The sequence below is a fragment of the Aquarana catesbeiana genome, linkage group LG06 (genome assembly GCF_042186555.1).
Source record: "Aquarana catesbeiana isolate 2022-GZ linkage group LG06, ASM4218655v1, whole genome shotgun sequence".
Classification (NCBI taxonomy): domain Eukaryota; kingdom Metazoa; phylum Chordata; class Amphibia; order Anura; family Ranidae; genus Aquarana; species Aquarana catesbeiana.
This window is the reverse complement of record NC_133329.1, coordinates 37,718,052-37,738,540: the sequence shown is the minus strand read 5'-3', so window position 1 is coordinate 37,738,540 and position 20,489 is coordinate 37,718,052. Positions and strand designations below refer to the sequence as shown.

At 40.4% G+C, this 20,489-nt stretch overlaps 1 protein-coding gene across 1 annotated transcript in view; it reads right to left on the bottom strand.

The window, feature by feature from the left end:
- The window catches only part of LOC141147945 (guanylate-binding protein 6-like), an 80,084-nt gene extending 61,401 nt beyond the window's left edge, over window positions 1–18,683 (bottom strand). The window contains exons 1-6 of the mRNA XM_073635103.1: window positions 18,503–18,683; window positions 18,298–18,425; window positions 12,433–12,542; window positions 9,821–10,011; window positions 6,172–6,432; window positions 2,421–2,698 (exon numbers count right to left, since the gene is read on the bottom strand). Coding sequence (XP_073491204.1) covers window positions 2,421–2,698; window positions 6,172–6,432; window positions 9,821–10,011; window positions 12,433–12,542; window positions 18,298–18,425; window positions 18,503–18,677 — 1,143 coding nt within the window. The 5' untranslated portion in view covers window positions 18,678–18,683. The remainder of the gene's footprint in view (window positions 1–2,420; window positions 2,699–6,171; window positions 6,433–9,820; window positions 10,012–12,432; window positions 12,543–18,297; window positions 18,426–18,502) is intronic.
- Window positions 18,684–20,489: the final 1,806 nt, after the last annotated feature.

Below are 20,489 nucleotides of genomic sequence, written 5' to 3'. Positions count from 1 at the left end.
CGATTGATTTTTCTATGGATGTGGGATCCCTTGAAGACTGCATATGGTGAGTGACTATCCTATTATGCTGAGTGACTATCCTATTCCTGCTCAATCTTAATGATGATAGCTTCTAGGAATATTTTCAGTTCAGGGCACCACCACCACTGCTTAAGGCCCAATTTTTATGCCCTTGTTTAACAGGGGCGTGTAATTAAAATTTTTGATCAAATATTTAACAGCAGGGCTCATTCCTGCACTCAACAAGACTATCTGTGAGAGGTTGCAGTGTTGTGGCACCACCACCACTGCCTAAGGCCCAATTTTTCTGTCCTGTTTAACATGGGCATGTAATTACAATTTTTGATCTAATATTTCACAGCAGGGCCTGTTCCTGCACTCAACAAAAGTATCTGTGAGGCTTTACAGTGTGTGCCACCACCACCACCGCCTAAGGCCCAATTTTTATGCCCCTGTTTAACAGGGGTGTGTAATTACAATTTTTGATCAAATATTTAACAGCAAGGCTCATTCCTGCACTCAACAAGAGTATCTGTGAGGGGTTGCAGTGTTGTGGCACCACCACCACTGCCTAAGGCCCAATTTTTCTGTCCTGTTTAACAGGGGCATGTAATTACAATTTTTGATCTAATATTTCACAGCAGGGCCTGTTCCTGCGCTCAACAAAAGTATCTGTGAGGCTTTACAGTGTTGTGCCACCACCACCACTGCCTAAGGCCCAATTTTGATGCCCCTGTTTAACAGGAGCATGTAATTACAATTTTTGATCAAATATTTAACAGCAGGGCTTGTTCCTGCACTCAACAAAAGCGTCTGTGAGGCTTTACAGTGTTGTGCCACGACCACCACAGCCTAAGGCCCAATTTTTCTGCCCCCGTTTAACAGGGGCGTGTAATTACAATTTTTGATCAAATATTTAACAGCAGGTCTTGTTCCTACGCTCAACAAGAGTATCTTTGAGGGGTTGCAGTGTTGTGGCACCACCACCACTGCCTAAGGCCCAATTAATATGTTATACAGGGGCGCGTAATTACAGTTTTTGATCAAATATTTCACAGCAGGGCCTGTTCTTGTGCTCAACAAAAGTATCTGTGAGGCTTTACAGTGTTGTGTCACCACCACCGCCTAAGGCCCACTATTTCTGCCTCTGTTTAACAGGGACATGTAATTACAATTCTTGATATAATATTTCACAGCAGGGCCCATTCCAGCGCCCACCAAGAGTAACTGTGAGGGGTTACAGTGTTCTGGTACCACCAACACCTAAGGCCCAATTTTCCACACAGTGTATAGGGCAGGCCATATAGTATATACAGGCGGTCCCCTATTTTCAAACATCCGACTTACAAACGACTCCTACTTACAAACGGAGGGAGACAACAGGAAGTGAGAAGAAACCTACCCCATAGGAAGGGGAATTCTCTCCTGTAAGAGTTAATATGGGAAAAAGGTGTCTCCACTGATGCTTTATCACCAATCCTTGTTTCCCTAATAACCCAAAATTTTCAAAATCCAATTCTCATTGGGACAGAAAGTGAGGTGAAATCTTCTGAACAGGGGCACAGACAGCAAAACAAGTGTTACAGGCTGATAACCCTTCCCTATGTTATCCAAAAAGCTTAAAAATCAAATTTTTTTTTTGGCTGGAGCTACACTTCAAAATGTGCTTGTTCCAAATTACAAACAGATTCAACTTAAGAACAAACCTACAGTCCCTGTCTTGTTTGTAACCCAGGGACCGCCTGTATACTGCTGCTGTTCAGAGTATAGAAGGCCTGGGGGCTCCACGACTTTTTTTTTAATTTGCGGGTTCCCCTTAATAACCATACCAGCCCCAAAGGGCCCGGTAAGGGGCCGGGGGGGGGGGGGGGCAACATTACATTACAGCCGCAAGCAGTTTTAAATGACTTTTATTTCTTTAGAAATGTCATTTTGTGCAGGGACTGTTCTAAACACGGGAAAAATGTGCCACTTTACAAACATACTATAGACACCCCCCAGGCACGATATTTAAAGGAATATTTACTTTTATTGTTTAACTTTAAGTATTATTACAATCACTGCTCCCGAAAAAAACAGCTGTTTTTAAAACTTTTTCTTGCATTGATTCATGTCCCCTGGGGCAGGACTCAGGTCCCCAAACACTTTTTATAACAATAACTTGCATATAAGCCTTTAAAATTAGCACAGGTTCGAGTCCCATAGACTTTAACGGGATCCGCGTGTTCGCGCAAATTTTTGGTCTGTTCGCATGTTCTGGCGCGAACCGAACCGGGGGGTGTTCAGCTAATCCCTACTTATAAACAGGCAAATATCTCCCCCAAGACTGACAGATGAGAAACGTGCTTATGTATTTATAATTTTATATACTTTCAATTACAGAATTTATAGATATAACATTTTTAGTATTCTATACTCACCATAAATTCTTTGAGGAACCTATGGTCTGTATCCCTGAAAGATTTTTCCATGAACAACTTCCGAGCTTCTTCCTCATACTGTTTGCTCGCATTAAAGAACTCAGCAGTTGTTTCAGTGGGCAACTCAAATTCCTTCATCTTGTCCTGATAGTACTGTACTGCCTCCTGAACAGCTCTTTGGTTTTCTTTGTCAGACAAAGAGACCACCGCGTCCTCCATGCAGGCAATCTTAGAAGTGCATATAGCCTCAGTGTAAATTTTTGCCAGCTCACACAATCCTACAAAAATTAAAAATGAGTGAAAGAAATGTATATCTTTTTGAAAGTTTAGTTACATATTTGAAAATTCAAGTTTAACCAAAAGCAATTAAATCTGTGGTGAAGTTAATCAAAGAAAAATATTTGCATTTTATAACATGAAATTGTAACTCTCAGAATCTGGTGCAGCTGTGCATGGTAGCCAATCAGCTTCTATCTCCAGCTTGTTCAATTAGGCTTTGACAATAAAATCTGGAAGCTGATTGGTTTCTATGCAGAGCTGCAGCAGATTTTGAATGCTCTTGTTTTAGTAAATCCCTCCATTGTGTAAATAGTGATAAGGATTTCCTCATATGTGTTTTAAGCTCTGGCTCAGGGCTTGCAGTTTAAGTCCAAGAAAAGTTAAAAGAGAAAAATGTGTATCATTAAAGTGACACTAAAGGTTCATTCAAAAAAAAAAAAAAAACAACAAACATGTCTTACTTACCTCCACTGTACAGCTTGTTTTGCACAGAGTGTCCTTCTGGGGTCCCTCGGTGGCTCTCTCGGCTCCTTCCTGAATCAGATAACCCCCTTGGAGAAGCGCTCTCCTGGGGGGTTACCTTGCGGGCACACCCCCGAATCCAGCATTCGGCGTCCATAGAGGCCGAATGCAGGACTCGGCCCCTCCCCCGTTGGCTATGTCATTGGATTTGATTGACAGCAGAGGGAGCCAATGGCTGCTCTGCTATCAATCTATCCAATCAACAGCCGAGAACTCCCTAGCAGAGGGACAACCCCTTTAAAACTTATGTTTACCCAAAACAAAACAAAAAAAGATCAGCACAATGGACATTTCTTACCTTCAGGGGGATGTGTCCCTTGTGCTGCTGTGTCCTCCTTTTGCTGAAATCTTCCTCTTATGATACCCCCCCTACTCCTGCTACAATCTTCTAGTGCAGCTGGGGTTAATTTGTTGTAGAACTAAGGGGTTGTGACAGGCCCTTATCAAGAGAGCCTGACTATGCCCTTCCTTTCCACTCCCCTCTTCCATCCAGAGTAGCCACTTCTACAACTTTTATGAATGAAACATAATCTATGAATACCACCCAACTTTTTGAGATGGGAATAAAGGACACCTATTAGCAAAAGTATGTAGGTGTAGGACACGCCCCCTGCCATACCCCCATTAAAAGAGAATTATACATAAAAAAAAGATTAGTTAAACCTTTTTTTTTTTTTTTTTACAACTATTATTCCTTTATATTGGCTTTTGGAATTTACAAATGCAGCAATTTAGAAATTGGATGAAAGGTTTAGCACTGGGAAACAGTTTTTGAAAAAAAAAGTGCATTTTCGATACAACTATATAGATCAGACCAAAATGAGGGACAAATGAGGAGGAAAGAGGAACAGAGGGACTTTGTTCCAAATCAGGGACAGTCCCTCAAAATCAGGGACAGTTGGGAGCTATATCTATGAATGGAGAGGGTGGGCTTATCAATACAAACTTCCTGCAGGCAGAGGGCTCTTGTGAGTTGTTTTTTATAAGGAGATCACCTAGTTGTAATGTGATATACTAAAGTTTTGCAATAAAGGATGATGTTACATGAATTTGTATTTTCCTTAGACCTTTTCTTTCTTTATTTCTTGTTCTCTTGTGGGCTGTACTTTGTCGGGCATCCCGGTGTATACATAAGAAGCCCTGTAGATCCCCCCTCCCCATGCACTGCACCCCTTCCACTTATCCACAAGCCCTTTCTCCGAAGGCCAGAGTGACCAGTGTAACCATTTTACAATTGACATTGTAGGAGTGAAAGATCCCAGAAAGCTCAAACATTGGGATTCTGATTCTGTTAGCCACTGCATTCCTCACTTTAGTCTTTATGGATAGAAATGTTTTCATTGGCTAGTCTTCCAAATTCCTGTTTGTGTCTAGAGCAACTCCCAGAAATATAATTGTCTTTGATGGCTGAAGGCTGCTCTTTTCACAATTTACCGGCCAGCCAAATCTTCCTCTCATGATATCCCCTTGCTCCTACTGCTGTAATCTTCTGGTTCAGCTGAGGTTAGTACGTTGTAGAACTAAGGGGGCTGTGACAGGCCCTTATCAAGAGAGCCTGACTATGCCCATCCTTTCCACTCCCCTCATCCATCCAGAGTAGCCATTTGTACAACTTTCATGAATGAAATATAATCTATGCATGCCTTCCAGCTTTTTGAGATGGGAATGAGGGACACCTATAAGCAAAAGTATGTAGGAAGATCTGGTTGTGTTTTGGTATGGAATTATGATCCTACATTAACAGGTGAATGTTGTTTAACTATTGATAAATACACAAAACTTTCTTCTTTAGGGTTGCTGCCTGAGGTCTCAATGGTAGCTGCAGCCCACCGATCTACGGCAGTCAGCAGCTCCACTCTACACACTGAATGACTTGGTGAGAGGTTGTTCACCTCCTCAGCAACATATTTCCCATAAAAAAAGAGAGTGAACTTTTATGTTCAGAATGTCCAGGGCTGCTAGTAGCTTTCAGAAATAAAAATGCAGATGTGTCTGCAGGGTGTCCACTCCCAGCACCAATTGTGCCCCAGAAAAAGCCATATGAAACCGTTAAGGCAACCCCCTCACCACCTCTCTGACCAGTAAGTAAAGACATTGATACTGACATTGGGAGAGTATGCAAAAGGGGTCCTGGAAGTGGGTCCAGGGCCCTGCAGCCTTGAAGAGCCAACTGTGACAAGCAGCCAGGGACCACTGGTCTAGTTTCTAGTGCAAACACCTCAGGGATGTCACTGTTGAATTTCAAGCATGGCTGTCACAACAGGCTAAGCATAAAATGCAATTGTTGCATTTAAAACATGGCTTTTGCAGCAGACTAAACATATATAGTGTTTGCATTCGTTGGCAGTTGAACTGGGTGGACCACAAAGAACTAAGCCTGTCACTCAGTTGTTAATTGAATCCTGGTAAAAAATAGAATATAAAATTGTTAACCAAAGTGTAGGTTGGGAAACATCCTGTCTCCTTGGATGCTAGGGAAACAAAGCTGAACTTTTTGGCAATTGGTGGGGTTTACCATATGGGACTGACCCCCAAGGCTACTTTTTTGTGCAGCACAGTATATAAACCAATACATACATGACTGTGCACAAAGCAAGGGGAGGGAATTAGAGAGGAGACTGCGAACCAGACCTTCTTGTCCAATATCAGTGCCTGACCTCACAAATGTGCTTCAAGAAGAATGGTCAAACATTCCCATAGACACACTCCTAAATGAGTTGAAGCTGTTATAGCTGCAAAGGGTGGGCCAACTCAATATTGAACCCTACGGACTAAGACTGGGATGTCACTAAAGTTCATGTGCGTGTAAAGGCAGGTGTCTCAATACTTTTTGTAATATAGTGTATATTTGTATGGATTAAATGATTAGATTTGTATCACATCCCTGGAAAACTTTTTTCTCTATAAAATACACTCTACAGTTTGTTGAAAATTCCTCACGTGCACTCACGTTCTCCATTGACTGTGACTGTGACATCCAGTCTCTTAACTTTGGCATTCTTAAAAATATATTTACAAAACTTCTTGCTCTGAGCCACAAATTCGGAATTGAGTTGACTATCAGATGCTTCATCCAGTTTATGAAGAATTTGTTTGTCAGCCGTTGGTAAAGCAAACGTGAAGCATTTGCGCTTTCCAAAATAGTTCCGGACAACTTTTCTGACCTTATTAAATTCTTCGTCCTGTTTGGACAACTTTTTGTTTGGTTTAACTGTAATAAGATGTGAAGAAATGATGGTTGCAGTGCATTGTCTTTGATCAAAAAAACACAAAAAAAACACATCCAACTTTGTACAACTTTTGGGCACATTAGCAACCCGTTCTTTTGAATGTGCTGCCTTGATGCAGCACATAGAAATGTCCATCATAACATGTGTTAATACCCTATAAAAATGTAAATGGGCCCCTTATTTTCATAAATTTTGGTCACCACTTTTACATTACCTGTTACGTTAACTAATATTTTCTTTAGCTGTTCAAAAACAGATTGATACTAACCAAGACTGACAGACGGGAAGATATTGGCCTTTCCTATAAGGCAGTGGTTCTCAACCTCAGTACTCAAGTACCCCTAATGGGCCATGTTTTCAGGTTTTCCTTTACATTGATAAGCCCTATTTATCTAAGGGAAGTTCCCAAAACATGGCCCGTTGGGGGTATTTGAGGATTGAGGTTGAGAACCACTGCTATAAGGTATCATCCAAGGGCAAGATCTGATGGACTTCTCACCTGATGTCACAGTAGTGAACCCTGAGTACTCTCATTCTTTTTTCCTCCACATAAAAGAAATAATAATGAGCTATGTTTATAAGCAGATTTCTAAGTGTGCTTTCACACCATTTTGGTGCGCTCTTGGTACATTTTTGATGCATTTTTGCCGTATTTTCTGGATTGCTGATGTCATTCATGTACCTATGAAACCTAAACATGTGACTCAAAAAATGTACCAAAGCACACCACGTTGGTTGTTGAGGAGTTTTTTTATGTGTTTTTGGTGTGTTTTCTATAGAAGTCAATGGGAGATGCGCATGTGACTCAAAAAGCGCACCAAAGATGCAGAATACAAGACTTTTAAAAATTCACTGAACCCACAGCGCACTGGTGTGAACAGTTGCATAGGACCTAAAGGAATATATTTTTCATTTTTTTACGACAAAAATGCATCAAAAACGGATCAGTTAAAAGGCCCTTAAAGTGGAACTTCAGGCTTCTCCCGAAAAAAAACATAAATCAGAAGCTACTGTAGCTGCTAACTGACCTCACAAATGTGCTTACATGCCCTTAGATCCAACAATGTCCTCACCCCAGTCGATTCTTCAATCAGCCAGTTACCTACTGCACATGAGCGAGTTCTGCTGCGTCTTGTTAATGGTCCCACCCATAGTCTTCTCGGACCTGTGATGTCTCCCAGAAGACTGCAAGGGAAGAAAGGGGGCCAAACTTATGGCTCAGTTTGCTGCTGCAATCTAAGCCGGAAGTGGGAGAGGGTACCTGTCAAAACCAGGTACCCATTCCCCCCACCCCCCTCAAAAAGCTCCAAATGTGGCAGTGGAGGGGGGAGTAAAAGTGGAACTTCCCTTTTTTGGGTGCAGTAATGAATGCCTCAAATGGCTGGAATTGCCCCATATTGCCCTATTTGGTCACAGGTGGTCTACACTTATCAATCAGGGCTCGGATGACAAGCGTTGCTTGTTAATATTATTGATTCTCTTGGCCGACTTTACATTTGTGGTTGGGGCAGTAAAAACAGCCAGCTGAGCCATGTTTTTACTACCCCTGAAACTACCCCCCTAACTTGCAAAGGCAGCTATACGGGGGTATACACATGCCCCAACTGTAATGCCGTTCATTGCAGCAAAAACTTTTCTCCAGTTCTCTTTGTGAAATTCTCTTGTGGAATATATACAGGATCGAGACAAGGAGGTGACAGTGAATGGTTATCTGAAAATGTGATCTCAGCTTGTCACAGCAGTCCCAAGAGTCAGGGGAGATCTCCCCTTCTGAGGTCCTAGGAGCAGCAAAATTATGTATTCATTAATACACGAGGGACATATTTGCAATGCTACTATAGGAAGATTTTAAAAGATAGATGATCTTAGTAGAGAAACAAGCTAACCTCTATCTCGCCACAAAGCATTGGTCATTCACCAGCTCTGTGTCCAGCATTTCTGCCTATCACAAGTCAGTCTAGTTATGTTGACTAGGGATTCAATTTTACACCTGGGGGGTGTCTATAGTATGCCTGTAAAGTGGCGCATGTTTCCCGTGTTTAGAACAGTCTGACAGCAAAATTACATTTCTAAAAGGAAAAAAGTCATTTAAAACTACTCGCAGCTATAATGAATTGTCGGTCCGGCAATACACATAAAAGTTCATTGTTAAAAATGGCATGGGATTCCCCCACAGGGGAACCCTGAACCAAAATTTTTTTAAAAATGGCATGGGGGTCCCCCTCAAAATCCATACCAGACCCTTATCCGAGCACGCAACCTGGCAGGCCGCAGGAAAAGAGGGGAAAGATTCCGATAAGCCCCCCGCCCGCAGACCCCCACAACCACCGGGCAAGGGTTGTGGGGATGAGGCCCTTCTCACCATCAACATGGGGACAAGGTGCTTTGGAGGGCTACCCCAAAGCACCCTCCCAATGTTGAGGGCATGTGGCCTGGTACAGTTCAGGAGGGGGGTGCTCTCTCGTCCCCCCTCTTTTCCTGCGGCCTGCCAGGTTGCGTGCTCGGATAAGGGTCTGGTATGGATTTTTGGGGGGACCCCACGCCGTTTTCTTTTTAAATTATGGCGCGGGGTTCCCCTTAAAATCCATACCAGACCTGAAGGGCCTGGTATGGAATTTTGGAAGACCCCCACACATTTTTTTTTAAATTTTGGTTCGGGGTTCCAATGTGGGGGAATCCCATGCTGTTTTTATCAATGAACGTTTATGTGTATTGCCGGGACTGACAATTCCTTATAGCAGCGAGTAGTTTTAAAGGACTTTTTTTCCTTTAGAAATGTCATTTTGCTGTCAGACTGTTCTAAACATGGGAAACATGTGCCAGTTTACAGGCATACTATAGACACCCCCCAGGTATGAAATTTAAAGGAATATTACACTTTTATTGTTTCACTTTAAGCATTATTAAAATCACTGCTCCCGCAAAAACGGCCATTTTTAAAACTTTTTTTTGCATTGATACATGTCCCCTGGGGCAGGACCCAGGTCTTCAAACACTTTTTATAACAATAACTTGCATATTAACCTTCAAAATTAGCACTTTTGATTTCTCCCAAAGACTTTTAAAGGGTGTTCCATGGCTTTCGAACTTGCTGCGAACACCCCAAATTGTTCGCTATTCGGCGAACGGGCCAACAACCAATGCTCAAGTCGAACTCATGTTCGACCCAAACATAAAGCCCATCCCTAATGTTGACACTACAAATATTACTGCCTGCACATAGTTCAAAATCAGATGGCATTCCTTTCAGCTACACTACTAGTTTTTTGGCGAGTCATCTTCTTTCCTTTTGTTTCCTTTCTTTGATATAATGGTTCCAATGCAATACTTCAAAATATTTTTTCAGACTCTATAATCCATATTAGATACCTCGTTTAAGTCTTAAGGCATTTTCCATGTAGTCATCAGCAGTGACTGGCTTCCCATCAATTATTAGTTCCAGATGAAAGTCTCTCACCGCCCAGATAAAGATGGGGAAATGTGTGGAATAGTCTTCCTCGTTCTCCTCCTTTTTTTTTCCTGCTTTTACTTTTATTAAATTAGAGACATCGCCTACAAATCTGTTGAATATTAATAAGGAGGTACAGCTAATTAGCTATCTATTTATTGCCAGGCTCAAACTGGCCCACCAGAAGAGACACAATCCACCAGCTAGTACTCTGGATCTAAAAGATCCATCACCCTGTACCTGCAAAAGATCCACCATCCTATGCTTTTAAAAAAAGATCCATCAACCTATAACTGTTAAATATCAACCGCCCTATACCTGTAAAAGATCCATCTCATTATGCCTATAAAACGTCCATACCCTATACCTGTACATTATCCTTTACCCTATATTGTACCTGTAAAAGATCCTTCATCCTATACCTGTGAAAGATGAATCTCCCTATATCTGTAAAAAATCCATCACCCTATACCTGCAAATTATCCATCTTCCTATGTCTGTAAATGATCCATTGCCACATACCTGTAAAAGATCCATCTTCTTATACCCGTAAAAGATCCATCACCCTATTCCAGTAAATGATCCATCACCCTATACCTGTAAAAGATCCATCACCCTATACCTGTAAAAGATCCATCTCCCTTTACCTGTAAAAGATCCATCACCCCATGCCTCTTAAAGATTATTCACCCTATACCTGTAAAAGATCATTCACCCTATATCTCTAAAAGATCCATCACCCTATACCTGTGAAACTATGCCTGTAAAAGATTCTTCACCCTTTGACTGTAAAATATCCTTCACCCTATACCTGTAAAAGATCTATTCCTCCACGCCTGTAAAATATCTATCTTCCTATACCTGTAAAAGATCACCGCCCTATACTTGTAAAGGATTTGTCACCCTACACCAGTAAAATCATCATCTTATAGCTGTAAAACTATTCCTGTAAAAGATTCTTAATCCTATCCCTTGAAAAGATCCATCGCCCTATACCTATAAAAGATTTTTCACCATATACCTGTAAAAGACACATCACCCTATACCTGTAAAATATCCATAATCCTATACCTGTAAAAGATCCATCACCCGATTCCTGTAAATGATCCTTCACCCTATACATTTAAAAGATCCATCACCCTATGCCTGTAAATGATCCATCACCCTATACCTGTACCTGTAAAAAATATCCATCACCCTATACCTGTAAAAATATCCATCACCCTATATCTGCAAAACTTTCTTCACCCTGTGCCTGTAAAAGATCCATCACCCTATACCTGTAAAACGATTCTTCACCCTGTGCCTGTAAAAGATCCATCACCCTATACCTGTAAAACGATTCTTCACCCTGTACCTGTAAAAGATCCATTACCCTGTGCCTGTAAAACGATCCTTCACCATATGCCTGTAAAAGATCCATCACCCCATACCTGCAAAAGATCCATCATCCTATACATGTAAAAAATCCATCACTCCCCTGTTGACACTGAGTGTAGAATCATTGTTGACAGTTTAGGTCAGTGATTCTCAAACTGTGTGTCATGGAACACTAGTGGGCCACGTGAGATTTGCAGGTGTGCCGTGGGAGTTTTGAAAAATATTTAAAATTGCTAGCATTGTGAAACCTAGAACATATCAAAAAAATTCAATGATAAATCAATGACGCAAAAGTTAAAAAAAGTAACATATATAAAAAACGCAATCTCTGTCAGTCTGTCATTCGTTGGTTCCTTTCGTAGCCTGAGATTTGTGCGAGATCTCGGGAGAACTTGTTCGCTCTAATTATATTATAATAATATAGACCGTTCCATTACAACTTTGATGCGTATAAATAAAGTTTTTTCATTATTTAGCAATGGAGAAATACTTAATTAAGCCCGGAACTGTTAAATGAAAAGCAAGCGAAAGTACAAAGAAGATTACAATCGCTTCAATCTGATTTGCTCTCGAAAGCAGCGCAGGCACATCCTTCACATTCATTTTTAAATTAAATATATATGTAAAAATAAATAAGTTCTTCACCACAAAAAGTTTTACATCTTTTCAGGTGTGCCGTGAAAATTTTTAGATCTTTTTGGTGCGCTGCAAGACAAAAAGGTTTGAGAAACATTGATTTAGGGTATAGCGCAGACACAGGAGCTGCATCCATAGGCTGCCCCCCCCAACCAGCTTAGTGCAGGCAGAGCTGGCATTGATCTCAATAGGCTGCCTTCATAGGGCTGCACAAAACATCTGTGCATGTCACACAGGTAATGACAGCCCTTCACATGGGTGTATGGATCGGTACATCTGTGTGAATGAGGCCTGTTGAAATCAATGACATGCGGCCAGATGCATGGACCTGCAATTCCTATGTATATAATTCATATGTTTATTTAGCCGTTGGTCTGTAGTTCAGACTTAAAGAAATGTTTGCAGTCTGTAAAACTGTACACCATTTATCGCTATGTCTTCATTTGGAAGGTTGTCTTTCCTGGGTCTATACTGTACTCCAGTTAGAGTGTTCTTATAGTCTGTTATAAAAGGATACTTCAACTTGTCTAGCGCGTCCTGGTCGATGGTTCCTCTGCTGTTATACACCAGGACACTGCTTAGAAGAAGAGCAAGGCTAAAAATCCAGACATCATTTTTACAATCCCCCTAAAAAGAAACAAACACTTAATTATGGAAATAATGAGCTCATTTGTATCACCAGGAAATTCTTTTAATAAATTGTTTCAATTGCACTTATGTGATCAGAAAGGGAGTGTTCCGTGCCTCATATGACACTAAGCTTCCATACCGTAAGGTGCAGATGTTTTCTTTGGGCTAATGTCACACCCTGTTTCAACAGTAAAATGATGCGATTGTGTAACTTCTTGACTTCAAAGACTTGCAGACAACAGAATGAATACATTATTTGAAAAGTATGCCAAAAGAACGGTGATTAGTTTCCTCTAAGGCAGTGTCCAACGATTGCTGGGCCATGGCCTGGTGTGGAGCCACAGCCTCCCCCCTACCGAGCCATGGCTTTTTATAGCTAGCACCTTCACAGCTGCAGTATATGCATTTATTGAGAACCTGCAGTCAGTAGCATGATAATTACAAGAAATGCTCAGAACTCAAAAGTATTATTTACTTCTACAGTATCTTGCCATCTACAACCAAGCTAAAAATGAATTAGCGCCAATATATAATTCTAGAAAACATACCAGGCAGTTGAATATCTTAAATACTTAGTCCTACTCTTTTTCGCAACCTGGTTGTTTTGAATGTTTGTGGCCTTTGTTTCCTTTTTACCTAATCTGTTATTTTCTATGTAACTTTCAAAGGTCATGGTGGAAAGTCTGACAGCAAATTTTCAATGGAGCATACACACAGTCGGACTTTCCGCCAACAAGCTCACATCCAACATTTCCCATCCGTAAATCCGACCGTGTGTACGCGCCATTAGTTTGTTTTTTAACTTGAGAATAATTCAAAAGTTCCACAAATAATTTTTAAATATACAGCAATGTATTTATATCTGTTAATGTGGTGGCTGTAGGGAATGCACTAGTAACTCAGTGCCTCATAATAGCTCTTTGAGCGGTTATGAAAAATATGAATAAATCCACTGCTGATTAGATATCTGGCTATTCCTAATACCCATTGCTTTCACTTGACCACAATGGAAGAATAACATCCGTGAGTACACCCCTAAGTGAAAATGTCCAAATTGGGCCCAATTAGCCATTTTCCCTCCCCGGTGTCATGTGACTCGTTAGTGTTACAAGGTCTCAGGTGTGAATGGGGAGCCGGTGATTTAAATTTGGTGTTATTGCTCTCACTCTCTCATACTGGTCACTGGAAGTTCGACATGGCACCTCATGGCAAAGAACTCTCTGAGGATCTGAAAAAAAGAATTGTTGCTCTACATAAAGATGGCCTAGGCTATAAGAAGATTGTCAAGACTCTGAAACTGGCCATGGTCGACTAAAGAAGTTGAGTGCATGTGCTCAGCATCATATCCAGAGGTTGTCTTTGGGAAATAGACGTATGAGTGCTGACAGCATTGCTGCAGAGGTTGAAGGGATGGGGGGGTCAGCCTGTCAGTTCTCAGACCATACACCGCACACTGCATCACATTGGTCTGCATGGCTGTCGTCCTAGAAAGAAGCCTCTTTTAAAGATGATGCACAAGAAAGCCCACAAACAGTTTGCTGAAGATAAGCAGACTAAGGGCATAGATTACTGGAACTATGCCCTGTAGTCTGATGAGACCAAGATAAACTTATTTGGTTCTGATGGTGTCAAGCGTGTGTGGCGGCAACCAGGTGAGGAGTACAAAGACAAGTGTTTCTTGCTTACAGTCAAGCATGGTGGTGGGAGTGTCATGGTCTGGGGCTGCATGAGTGCTGCCGACACTAGAGAGCTACAGTTCATTGAGGGAACCATGAATGCCAACATGTACTGTGACATACTGAAGCAGAGCATGATCCCCTCCCTTTGGAGACTGGGCCCCAGAGCAGTATTCCAACATGATAACGACCCCAAACCCACCTCCAAGACGACCACTGCCTTGCTAAAGAAGCTGAGGGTAAAGGTTATGGATAGGCCAAGCATGTCTGCAGACCTAAACCCTATTGAGCATCTGTGGGACATCCTCAAATGGAAGGTGGAGGAGTGCAAGGTCTCTAACATCCACCAGCTCCGTGATTCCATGGAGGAGTGGCAAACTGTGAAGCTCTGGTGAACTCCATGCCCAAGAGGGTTAAGGCAGTGCTGGAAAATAATGGTGGCCACACAAAATATTGACACTTTGGGTCCAATTTGGACATTTTTCACTTAGGGGTGTACTCACTTTTGTTGCCAGCAGTTTAGACATTAATGGCTGTGTGTTGAGTTATTTTGAGGGACAGCGTATTTACACTGTTATACAAGGTATACACTCACTCCTTTACATTGTAGCAAAGTGTTATTTGTTCGGTATTGTCTCATGAAAAAATAGAATAAAATATTTACAAAAATGTGAGGGGTGTACTCACTTTTGTGAGATACTGTGGGTGTATCTTTTACATATAGGACATATTTCTGCATTCATATAAGAGGGCTATATTATGCAAGGAATATATGCTCTATGTATAATATTAAACTGAGTTTATCTCCACCTCTCATTTATAATGATATTCAGAACTGTATTATATCCCTCCAGTAATTTTTCACAATGATTAATGGGGAGAATAAGCACTCCAGTTTTTTTAAGAAGTTTTCAACCAATTTAGTGTCGTTCAAGGGAAGATATATATCAGATATACTGTAGAGTAGTTGCCACTTCCTATCAGCTTGTCCAAAAAAGTGGGCCTAAAAGCATGAGTCCTATCAAGACCCCAAATAACTAGACATTTATAGATAATAGAGATAGTGCTACCTTGGAATATTACATTACATGGAAATCTATGGCAATAGAAGACTTTGATGTATAAAGATTACTATTGTCAGGACCTGGATCACCTGCTGGTGGCACTGTGCTGCCTAGAGCAGAAGATTGTAGTTCCGGTGTTCACCAGCAGGTGTCTCCCAGCAGATCCCAGTAATCAGTTTCAATCTGATGTTGGCTGCTGGGAGGGTACTTAGGTCCTCCTCTACTAGTATCTCTCGCAGTGTTTTGCTGTTGCCAGATTCTGTTTGTCATTGATCCTGATCTTGTTCCTGCCATGAACCCTGTACCCTGCCACCGTGTACCTGCTTTCCCTTGTTCCTGATCCTAGCTTTGGTTCCCCCTTCCTATCTGCTTTCTGTTTATTTACTTTCTGTTTGTTTGATTAGTTAGGTATTCTGTTGCTGGGTTTTTGGTTCACTTATATTTTTATGTTTACTGTGTGCTGGTGTTTGGATGGATTTTGGTTTCACTTAAAGCATTTACTGTAGCCATGAAGATGTGGTCATCCTTGCTGCTGATTCCTGACAACTATGGTACAATTAACCTGCTGTAATCAGCCCATTTTGCCTCCAGGGTTGAAAAGCTACATACTCTCTACACTGTGGGAATTATGGATGATCCTGAATTGGCAAATACTTTGTAACATGGAGAGACATTCCTTGTTTTTTTTTTCTCAACTCTCTCCATGCAACTATTGTATTCCTATAGAGTAGATTTGTTTTCAAACCTGGGGCAAATTTCTTATCTACATACAAATCGATCAGCACACCAGAAAGCTGCAATTAAATCTTCCTTTGATAAACCCCTCCACAGGGATAAAAGCTCACAGACAAGTTGACGCATTTCTACCTAACAGGGCCTTAGTCATAACTATGACTAAGGCCCTGTTAGGCAGTTTATTGTACGGACTTAGTCTTCATCAGTTGTGTGGCTGATAATCTGGCACCCGCTTGTCTCCTGCCATCTGATATCTGCTTTCAGTTTATAGCAACATCCCTCTCTTCCTTGTGTTGTAAATTTCTTATCTTAGTATGTATTAGGGCAGAGACACTCCAGAGAGTGGCTTGTTCTGTCTCTATACTCAAATTAGAATACCTTGAGGACAATACATCAGGTAAAAAAGACACAGCTCTCCTGACCAGCGATCATAGCATAGAAATCAAGATCGGCTTCAGCCTGCAAGTCTCCACCAAAAGGCCAAACCCACTGGTACATTTCACCCCAGCCACGGTTGCATATCATTAAGGCTACATGCCAAAATGTGTAAGCCCTGTATTATTTTGTACCACACCTGGATTAATAAACTAATTTATTGCGTAAGATTGAGCTCCTGGCTTTCTTTCACCTACATGTTTGCATGGGTGCTAGAAGGACCCTAGAACCAAGTGCACCGACTGCTCAAGACCTCGGGGAATTACAACAGGTGTTTTCTACTATGTTTAGTCTAAATTAGAATACCTTGAAAGCAATACATCAGGTAAAAGAGACACCGTTCTCCAGACCAGACATCATTGCATAGAAATCAAGACTGGTTTCAGCCTGCAAGTTCTAAAAGGCCACCCCCACAGGTGCATCTCACCCAACCCACCGGAGCTTAAACATAGGGTTGCAATAAGCCCCGGTGGCTAGGGTGAAACTTGTCAGGGGTGGGGTTTTTTTTGGCTGAGAATTGCGGGCTAAAGTTGAGCATGGCTTTTTGGCAGAGACTTGCAGGCTGAAGCTGATCTTGATTCCAATACTATGATGGCTGGTCAGGACAGCTGTGTCTCTTTTACCTCATGTAACAATGGATGGTGACACGGACTTGGTGGAAGGAGACACCCAACCCCCACATCCCTATGTTCATATGCAAATAGAAAAAGTTTTTTCCTCTTAGTTGGGATTTTAAAGGGGGGAGGTCTCCAGAAGATATGACAAAAAGTATATAAAAAATGTCCAATTTTTATTATATCAAAAGATTAAAATCATAACACATACTAAATAGGGATCACAAATACCGACAAATATTGTGGTTGCCAGAATGTGCAAATAACAATAATACAATCAAAGGTATACAAAACAGGTTGACGGAACTACACTTAACCCTTGGAGGCTGTTTGAGCAAGGAGCTATTGACAGTGCAGGCCCAACGTGTTTCGAGGTATTTTATAATGATTGCAACCTCTTCTTCAGGGGCTGGGGGTGAGGTGTATATCCGTCATAATATTATAGGGTCAACATAATATGGCATCCGATTCAGGAGAGGGGGAAGGATAAAATAGTTAGCCACCGGGGTCCAGAACTGAATAACGGCGCCACCACCACGAGACGGAGATCGTCAGCAGATCGAGACCGGACACAAAGGGCGTCACGTCCATCAGCTATAGTTGTATGAAGAATATAGTTCTCTACTCTGGCTCCAATGGATGGATAACCATCAGCTGATAGCAACCCGGGTAATTGAAGTTATAAAGATGTTATGAGACTATAGTGTTGTCTATGATAGCTAATGAGCCGTAATCCAAGAGGAGATAACAGTGGAGCTCCTATGGTGAGCGGCTTACACAATCAGCAGCAACTGCACATTCAGTTCAGTGTCTCCCCAGCAAGTGTGTCTCTTTTACCTCATGTATGCATCATACTGAATGGGTATGTTGGTAGCATGCTCTCCTTTTACATGTGGATCTCAGTTATGCCTGGCTTTAAGCGTTCTAAGTCCAACTTAAGGTCTCCTAGACAACAAGTCAATCCAAGGCATGTCTCAAAAAGTCTTTTAGCTTTCGTTTTTCTTTGTAGGGGATTAATACAATATCATCTGTTATAAGGATCAGAAAAATAACTTTTTTTTATGTATTTTTTGCTAAGAGGGAATAAGGGTTTTTTTTGGCAGAAATCAACAGTTTTTTTCTGTTTGGAATGATATTTAATCCATTAATATTTGAAGTGGCAAATATGAACATCTTAAGATAAGTTATCTTGAATATGAAAAATTAGCTTAGATAATGTTTTTCTTACTTTCTCTACATCACCCAGACCTTCCGTGTCCAGAAGAACCAGAGTGCGATCACTTTTTTGGGGATGGGGGATACACCAAATCCAGATTCCTTTGGTCTCAGATTGAACAGTGGAGCCCAGGTTGAATCCTGAACATATGTAGTACAGACAGTTATTATTGGAACAAACCAAAAGCTTCATAACTTCCTACTAACGGACTATTTACCTTTGTTAGCTCCAGCCAGCTTATTCATCAGGTAAGACTTCCCCGTTCGATACAAGCCAACAACAGCCACCACCACCACTGGTTGCGTGATCTTGGAGAGAACTTCGATGGCCTCAGGTTTTACCACAAGCTTTCCAGTTGCCAAGTTTTCAATCAGGCAGATGGGTGCTTTCATGCTATACTCTGATTGTGTTGGAAAGTAAAGGGGGAGAAAAAATAAAATTGGATTTGCCGCTAATTCAGCTATTTATGTAATATTCTTGAATTGATAACATATGTTTAATTGTAATGCTAAATAGCCATGTGCACTGCCGAAAAGTTTGTTCGTTTTCGTTTCATTTGTTTTTTTTGTTTTTGGGTCATTCGTTATGATCGCAATTCGTAAATTCGAAAAAAAACAGTAATTCAAAAAAATTTGAAAAAAACGGAAATTCAGAAAAAAAATTGAAAAAAATTGAAAATTTGAAAAAATGCAAAAAATTCGGAAATGCAATAACTCGAACATCTGAAAATTTGGGAATCTTAAATAATAACTCACTAATAATAACTTAACTATTGCTAACTATTAAATTATAGGTATTGGAATTAACTTTTAAATTTGGCTGTTAGTGAACATAACAAATACGAATTTACCTGAAGTTACGAATTATCCGAAATAGCGAATGCTGCATCTAAACAAATGGAACGGAAAAAATGAATAATAAAACTTTTTATTATTATTATTGTGATTTATTATTATTCATTTGTTACATTCCATTTGTTTAGATACGGCATTTGTTATTTTGGATAATTCGTAGCTTCAGATAAATTTGTATTTGTTACGTTCACTAACAACCAAAGTTCCAATACCTATAATTTAATAGCTAGTAATAGTTAACTTATTATTAGTTGGTTATTAGTTCAGATTTTCGAATTTCGAGGGTTTCGAATTTCCGAATTTCTGATTTTTATTGAATTTCTGAATTTCCGATTTCTTTTTAATTTTGGAATTTCTGATTTTTTTTCGAATCTCCGTTTTTCTTTTTTGAATTTCCGACTTTTTTTCAAATTTTTGATTTTTAAAAACATTTATTTAGAATTTCTGATTTTTCCGAATTTACACATTTTTTTTGAATTTCCGATTTTTTCCAAATTTACAAATTTCCGAGTTTTTTAGTAATTTCCAATTTTTTTCAGTTTTTTTTTTCGAATTTCTGATTTTTCAGATTTTTTTTTAATTTCTGATTTTTTTCCGAATTTACACAATTTTTCTAATTCACAAATTTTCGAATATTCAAATTTAATACTTTGTTAAACGGGTTTTTGTTAATTTGGATATTTCTGAATGAACAAATTTGTCGAAAATTCGGTAAAGAAACTCATTCGTAATGAAACGAATTGCACATGTCTAAAAAAACACCATTTGTCACACTTATGGACCCAGTGAGCTATGTTTAAATCCCATTTTAGGCAGAATAGTATAGATTTTTTTTGTTTTAACCCTTTTAATGTCATTATTGCCAAGTAAAAAAATTAAATATCAAGGGCAGGCTATGAAACGATATGTTCTGGCTACCTGAACTGAAAGGTAAGTCTAGCTCATCTTATTCTATCAGGATATTGGCAAATTTGTAACTCTCCTAAATGTTTTCATGTAAATCTGTACAATCTGCAGAGATATATGCAATTCAGGAATACACACTATTATTATGTTTCTGCATGGCCAGGGTCTAAAAATTTCATGGGGAATAAAATATCTTGGGTAGGTATTTTACAGTTAAATTGTCTACATAAACAGTGTTGCTAATCATGATGACTTCCGGTTGTGGTGCCAAATGACTCGTAGGTGAGCCGCCACTCCTCCCGCTGACCCCCTCATTTATGAAGATATAAAGCCACTGCAGTGCCCCGCCACCATGCTGATCTGCTGCCTTTAACTTTAGGGACACTATGGAGTGCTTCTTAGATCGCTCCAGTGCTCGATTGCAGCCTTCTCCCCACCAGCTCC